At 32.9% G+C, this 8,654-nt stretch overlaps 1 protein-coding gene across 1 annotated transcript in view; it reads left to right on the forward strand.

The window, feature by feature from the left end:
* The first annotated feature begins 226 nt into the window (after positions 1-226).
* The window catches only part of ulk4 (unc-51 like kinase 4), a 177,957-nt gene continuing 169,529 nt past the window's right edge, over positions 227-8,654 (forward strand). Inside the window, exon 1 of the mRNA XM_073847841.1 lies at positions 227-273. Coding sequence (XP_073703942.1) covers positions 227-273 — 47 coding nt within the window. The remainder of the gene's footprint in view (positions 274-8,654) is intronic.

The raw sequence follows: 8,654 nt of genomic DNA on the forward strand, positions 1-8,654 counted from the left end.
TTTGCGCTAAACAATGGCCTGGACCACCCTGTGGTTCTGCTGATTACACCATTCAGAGCAGCAGCATGGGAATAGAATAAAACACAACACTGTGGTGGAGGGGACTTCCTGTATACTGCACTGTGTAGCTGAATGTTCACAATGCACAATGTCGTACTTTTACATAGACTCCCCTTGCTGAAAGAGCACACTTCCTATTATGTGTTTGCTTTAACGGTGCGTTCACATGGGGCGTCAGCGTCAACGCTTTGTGGAGGGCATGTCTGAAGCTTGGTGCTGACGTAATTGTCATAGTGACAACAGCCAATCACATTACTCTTCAGGTGTTGGATGAATGTGATTGGCTAGCATCTGCACTAGGGTATTTGTATAAAGACAATTTGACCGGCTGACATAAGCGGAGGCGCTTATAGTTAAATTTCTGCCGCAAGCAAAGCCAGTGACGTGATGGACCCACAATTCAGTTTGGCAACGCATAACATCACCCATTTAAAGTAAATGAGAGGTGTTAATGCAGGCGCCCTGTGTGTATGCACCGTAAAGGGTCATGTCTAGGATTTTTTTTTATTACTTTTTATGTTCCTTGAAGTTTGCTGATAATGTTAAAGTCTTTTGCACAATTTCTTTTTTTTTTTAAGGCATTGTGAAATTAGTTTGGTTGCTTTCTCTTTCAAAAAAGTTTGACACTGTGGCTTATTTACAAAAAAGTCTGCAGTCAAATGTTCCGAACAAACATAAAATCCTTTAACACAATCTGAGACGCCATTAAAAATAAACCACCTGCTTGTTTATGACTATATGGGATCCTTCTTAAGTTTGTACAGAAATGTAAACAAGCTGATTACCAGGATGCATTCTTTTACTCTTTCATTTCTCCTGTTGGCAACAGATAAGAGTGTGTAGAATATGTCAAAAATTAACAGCAAATGTATAGACCAGTTATAAGTTTGTAAACATTCGGGATGCGTGCGCATCAGATAGCCTTTTTGGCTAGAGAATTACACGGATACTGTACAAAATAGTTTGAATTAAAAATATTATAAATTACATAGATTAGATGTCATTTTCAAAATGTTCTCCGCTTTTTACAAGAGTTTGTCACCCAGCGATAAGCTTTGACGTTAAAACTGATATTAGATAGTGGGATAGTCTCACAGATCCAAAACAGGGAAGACTTTTTTTGTGGGTGGAGCCTATCTGGTGGCAGAAAATGATGGTTTTTAAGTGTCTATGGAGTGGCAGTCATAGCAGTTTTCATCCATAGTATGTCCGTTTAAATATTTAGCTTCAAATGTCTTTGATGACAGTAACCCGTCAGACCTTTGTTTGTTTTCGGAACACAAATTAAGATACTTTTGATGAAATCAGAGAACTCTCTGACTGAGACTGCAAGATCATGATCAAGGTCCAGAAAGGTACCAAAACATTGACAAAATAGTCCATGTGACATTAGTGGTTCAACCTTAAATTTTATAAAGCTATGAGAAGACTTTTTGATGCACAAAAACATCACCGTGCAAATCAAGGCGTTGTGGTACTCTCCAAAATGGCGCTAGGGTGACGACGAGGAGAAGAATTGTTGAATAAAGTTTTTTAGGGATGCACTGAAATGAACATTCTTGGCTGAAGCCGAAACCAAACAAAATGAAACACTGGGCCGAATGCCTATTACCGAACACATTTTTTTTTGTGTGTTTCCCCCCCCCATGTATTTTTGCCAAAAATGTTTCCACCATTGCACAAATTAAATAGCCAAAATGTGTTTTTTACAATTTTGTCTTGCTTTTCAAAGAGAAAAAAAATCAATTTCAAAACAAAAATGTAAAAATTTATATATAGTAAAATGTATTTACTTAACACTAAACATTTTTAACGTTCTAGTAGACATTATAGCCTACCAACAAAGCACAATTAAACTTAAAATTAATAAGTGTGTAAAATAATATACTTTGGCCATTTTTAAGACCCCCTTCTTGAACCAGGCATGTCTTTTTTGGTGTACAAATAAACATAAGAAAATATTAAAGTTTCAATTTGAACACTGTGTGAATGTTATAATTACTGTATTAATAGAGCTGTTGTAATTATTGTCATCATAAAGAACAACAGTAAAACATTTACAGTACTAACATTTATGAATGTTGACTTTTATTTGGGCAGAAACCCGCAAGAAGTCCTCAGTACTTCTTTTTGGTAACCACAGCAGATTTATGAATGATTCTCATTATGCTGTTATTTTCCTTGCACTGTCAGAATACATACAATTCCTGTGTGTATTAGAAAAAATAACGTTTTGTAGATTAAGGCCATTTCGTTATTTTAGTCATCATACAGTAACCAGCAATAACCTCTCCTTCCTCTTCTTATCAAAGACATGCATATATTATTTTACTTTTTTTGCACACAAAACGTTTTTTTTTTTTTGTATCTTCATAAAATTACGGTTGAACCTCTGATGTCACAAGGACTGTTTTGTCAATGTTTTTGGTACCTTTCTGGACCTTAAATGTGGTAGGACCCTTGCTGTCTATGGAGGGTTTAGAAAGCTCTCGGATTTAATTAAAAATATCTTAATTTGTGTTCCAAAGATGAGCGAAGGTCTTACGGGTTCAGAACGACATGAGGATGCATAATTAATGACAGAATTTTCATTTTTGGGTGAACTATCCCTGTAAGTCTGGCAGCTTGCAATATGTCCTACATTGTTTCTCATCCACTGTACTTCAAATCATGCTGCTTTTAAGTTTATCTAATAGCAGACATTTTGGCATCTTTCTGCTATCATATGGTATTCAGTCAATGTGTGAGTAATGGACTTTATTCACCACAGCTCCCTTGAGTTGGATCAATGGTTTGGTCTCCATTCAACACCATTCTTCCACACCCTCCGGACCAGACCCGTCTCATGTTCCAAAGGGGTTATTTGATGCTTTTAACCTCTTATCTGTCTATAAAGCCCAGCTATTAAAACCAGATGCAGGCCAATGAAAAACACATCAAAGAATTGTATTAAAAAACAGCGTATACTCAAAACAAAACACCCGTTGACTCAACAGCATCACAGATCATAAACGACGCCACATGCAGGTGTGATGAGTGGGAATTTTAGTTCCCATGACAACTAGAAGACTACATGATCTCTCTATAAATGTTGATGATGTCCTTAAGGAAACCCTGATCCTAAGTCAGAAAACGTTCCCAGGAGTTTTAGGTCTGATGTCTAAACATATGTTGGATTAAAGAATATTTTGACTACAAAACAACCTCTAATTTTGCCTGCAACACAATGTTTTTAAAAACAAAGATAACACTTTTAATTCACTAAAATGTTATCTTATTATTTAAAAAATACAAACAAATGTAATAATGAAAAATAGCTATTTTTTCAACCTAACAAATTTGAGTGATTCCCAAGACATGTCTGTGATATATTTCACCCTAAAATCAAAATTATTTAAAAATATGTTGTAAACAAAATAAAAATGTCACCCTTAAATTAAAAGGCTCTGTACATCATCCTGTCTTGGCTTAGCAAGCTAATTTATAATTAAATTAATAAATAATTGTGTTTAAAAATTAAGTTGATATATTATTGGTAGGACATTTACAAAATAACTTCATGGAACATGATCTTTACCTAATATCCTAATGATTTTTGACATAAAAGAAAAATCAATCATTTTGACCCATACAATGTAATTTTGGCTATTGCTACAAATATACCTGTGCTACTTAAGAATGGTTTTGTGGTCCAGGGTCACAATTTGAAAAAAAAAAAAAAAAAAAAAATCAAAATAGTTATATAGTAATGCATTCAATAAAAATCATCCTGTCTGGATGCAAATATTTTCTTTTTATTAATAAATTAAACTAACAAAAAAAAAAAAAAAAAAAAATACTGAAATTACCATGGCCTATAAATGCATGACATTTTATTTATTTATTTATTTTTAATTACAGTAATAATTGGTAAGAGGCGCATCATTGTTTTCATGAAAACTATATTATAAACATTTATTAATAACATAAAAAACAAACATAGATTATATCGTATAACACAACAATATTCATTTTTCAACAATTTAACTGAAACCCCAGCAGGAATCAATAATCTGCCTGACAGAAAAAAAAAAACAAAAAAAAAAACAAAAAACTAAAAGGCAGTTTCGGGAATATCATGTGACCTTACAACACATTATCCACAGCCATGTGCAGAAAGATGTCCATAAACTATTAATAAAGTGACTACTCAGTTCATAGCAGAATCAACTGCTCCTTTATCCATAATGCTGTAAAAGCTTTAATGCACCAACAAAGTTTAACAAGTGAGAGCGCGCTTAACCTTAGTACTCAAACTCTGTCTTGGACAAGAAGTCTCCTCCTATTATGTTTCTGGGAACGTCTTTAAAAGCAGAGGCCATGCGGGAGGCCACGGGGCAGGGGCTAAAGCCCTACCCCCTCCACACCCTCTCACTCGACACAGAGGAACACTTTTTAAGACAAACAGAGAAGGCTCACTGTAGCTTATTAACCTCCATCACAATAATGCTCCTCCTTGCTGCCTTAACTTATCATTTTGACACTCAATTCTCTAATCACGCTGGTTCAACAACCAAATGATGTGGAAACTATTTGCAAAATCCAGCTCTCCTCATCAAGGCTTTGTTGGCTTCCACTCAGGGCTTGTATTTCCCAACTACTCAGAGAGAGAGAGATGATGGCATGAAGTGTTAGGTCATTTTTGCCAGGTTTCTGTGATTGGGAAAGAATCCACAGAGAAGCAGAGCTTCAGCACAAAAGCATGTCTTTGGAAAACATGAATACAGATGATTAGATAGAAACAACAGCTCATCCAGTCTGTTTAAAACTTGGCTTGAACCTTTATTCATAACAGGAGAGACCATGCAAACATAAGGAGGCCTCACGTTAATACAGAAAAAAATAAATATTCTGATTGGATTACAGTTGCTAGGAGACCACTGTAAGGGACCTCAGTTGGATACTTGGCTAAACAAATTCCTGATTTATTCAGCATGTATCTCTAAGGTCTCACAAATCTAATCGATTTATCATCTGTGAATGTCACTCTGTTTGAAGTCTCTCTTTAGTTTTAATCTAGTGATTAAAGGAAATATAGAAAGACAAATTTTGTCTATTGATTATTTAATGATTAATTGCATGCAAAATAAAAGTTTGTGTTTGTATAATATAGAAATACACACACATACATATATGTATAAAAAAAAAAAATATATATATATATATATATATATATATATATATATATATATATATATATATAAAAAGATAGTGATTAATCACATTCAAAGTAAACTTTTTTATGTGTATTGTGTGTATATATATATATATATATATATATATATATATTTATTATGTATAGATAAAGACATGCATACAGTATATATTTTGAAAATATTTACATGTTTATTATATATAAACAATATAAACATATTTTCCTATATAAAGGATAACTAAATTTTTTATTAAATATATACATAATAAATAAAATACACAGTACACACACATATTATGTACACAAAAACTTTAATTTTGAATGCGATTAATCGTTGCCTAAATATTTTTTTTTCTTAAATATATACATGCATGTGTGCATGTAAATATATATACCTAAAAATTATACACAGCACATATACAATATAAACAAAACCTTTTATTTTGCATGCGATTAATCGTTTGACAGCCCTATATAGTACTATGCCAATTTTGTGCTCAAGAAACATTTCTTATTATAATCAATGCTGAAAACCTGTCCTGCTTATTGTTGTGTGGAAATAGTGATACATTTAAATTTCTTTAAGTCTTTTAAAAATAAAAAGCATCAACATGACATATGTCAACTTAAAATCGTTTGCAATATTTACTGTCATTTTTTAATCAATTTAGAAAAAATTCTAAAAAAAATAAAAATAATAATTATTAAAAACTAACCTGAAACCTTTGAATGGTGGTGTATATGTGACTACTCTATGGTTATTCGGCTAAAACTCTTTAAACCATCTGAGAGGTAAAGTAACAGAAACAGGAACAGGAAGTAAGCTCTATTAATAGCACGTGGCTGCATTTTTGCTATAACCCTGCTTAGTTTATACATTAGCTAGCTGCTTTGATAAAGCACAGATTACATTCCACCAAACCAAGGTATATAGCCTACAATTTGTATGATAACTACCATCAGACAAATTGTGATGCTGAAATCTGAAACAGACCCATGATGTAATGTTTGAAAAGCCACAAATATAATAAGATTACGCATACTAACCCAAATCCAGCATCCTGCATTTTATCGCGTGTTGTCAACACAGATGGCAGAGCAGATAGTGGACGAGGTCTAAGTGCATACTGAGTGACTCAGGAAGCTCAGTTCCCTTTAGATTGAGATTTACAATGACGAGAAAGAGCAGGGTTTCCTCGGATGTTAACATGTGCCCTTTATGAGACTCACCTCTCAAAGCTCTCTCTGAGCAGACAGGGGCATTACCTAGGCTATCAGTTACACAGCGTATATTACTTAAAAGTAGCTCATTATTAAAAATGTAGATGTCTATCTACCAAACAGGTCACGGATAATTCTATAATGTCTTGTAATCCGGGAATCATAGACAAGAAATCGAAAATGCATTTACATTATGTATCTGTTGTGTCTGCAAATGAGCAAACAAATGGGTAAAAATAAATAAACAGCTTTTTGTTGTGGTAGCATGGCATTTTGATACATGTCATGGTGTACATCACATAACATCATAATGTCATTTACATATGATATATTGATATAGAAATCAGGCGTTATTCAATTTATTTTTATTTTTATTTGCTGTTTGCGGAAAAATTGAATATTTAATTGCACATGCTTTACCCTATTTTTACATTTAGATTACTTCTACACTGCAAAAAATGCTTTTCTTACTTAGATTTTTTATCTTGTTTCCAGCCAAAATATCTAAAAATTCTTAAATCAAGAAGGATTTTCTAGACGAGTAAAAATTATTTTCTTGTTTTCAGAAAAAAAAGTGAAAATTAAGTGTGTTTTTGCTTGAAACAAGCAAAATAATCTGCCAATGGGGTAAGAAAAATAATGTTTTCTGTTTGAAATAAGATTTTTTTTTCTTACCCCATTGGCAGATTATTTTGCTTGTTCTAAGCAAAAAATCACTTAATTTTGGCTTGTTTTTTCTGAAAACAGAAAAATAATTTTTACTCGTCTAGAAAATCCTTCTTGATTTAAGAATTTCCAGATATTTTGTCTGGAAACAAGACAAAAAATCTAAGTAAGAAAAGCATTTTTTTGCAGTGTACCAACATTAAATGCTAAATTAAAGTTATTCTTTAAACACATATAAATTTAATAACACTGTTAAATATAATCTTCAGCGAAATTCAAAATAAATATCTTTTCAAAATAGTAAATAGATTTAAGAAGAACGCAAAACTGCGTTTATTATTGGTCAAAACTAAGTATTTATTGACTGATTAATCACTAGGATTTGGATATTGGTGCATGCATTGTATTGCAAATGTACGTCAAAAAACAAAAACAAAAAAAATACAAAAAATAAAATACAAAAGTCAGGGAAGACAAGAGCAAATAAACCATTCCCGTACCAGGAGGTATATAAAAACGCAAGGTACTTCTTTTTTTGTTAGTCATAGTTATCATCAAATGCAAGTTTTCAAAAAGCCAAGCAATGCAGACACATTACTGTGAGTAAAGTAGAGCTTGACCTCTAGGAGACAGGACATATGATTGAGTGTAACACACTATCTCGGCTGTTGGAGCATGAACTCAAGCACACGTGCTCATAAAAGCAAACCACACATGCAGAAACAAATAACCCTGGAGGAAAGAGTGTACTCATATACCTCTCTATGCTATCTTGGTCTCTAGGGAGGACCCAGCTGTCTGCGATTCATATGACTATGAAACAAAAGTGAGACAATCTTATATTTGGACATATGATGCTATTATGCAATATAAAGAAATTAGGAAAGAATGTAATCTGCGATATGATTAGAAAACATGTACTTTCACTTTCAGATTTTATCATGATTCTCAGTATAACACAGTATACAGAAGCAGAGCATATAAAATTATATTTTGAAGTTTAGTAAATGCGTGACATAAATTAAATCTGATCTGAGATCAGCAGAACTTTGGGAGACAGCCAGTTGTGAAAGTAACTTGATGTTTTATGAGGCATGGCAACCGGAACACTGTTTTAGTTAACTTTATAAATCAGTGGAACACCTGCAATATGACATCAGATGATTTTAATCAGTAATTTGCAATAATAAAAAAAATATAAATAAATAAGCAGCATGTTTCTGAACAGCACTTTTAGAAATAGTCATATTTATGCTAATATAAGAGGATATGTAGAGCAGTGTTTCACCTCTTACGTTTCATCATGTTTATTTTTGCTTGGGCAGTAACCCTGTCCTCTTGATGGGCACATGACTTGTGTGATATCATCACCAAAATAGTAGGACCAATGGGTCCTGAACTTTATTCCATCTGCTTCCATTATAAAGCTCAATATATTCTCAAAAAACAAAATTTGGACACAGAACTTAAAAGTATAGGCAGATGGAGAAGTATCGCTTCTTGTCACTCATTT

Source organism: Garra rufa, chromosome 9, assembly GCF_049309525.1.
Source record: "Garra rufa chromosome 9, GarRuf1.0, whole genome shotgun sequence".
NCBI lineage: Eukaryota > Metazoa > Chordata > Actinopteri > Cypriniformes > Cyprinidae > Garra > Garra rufa.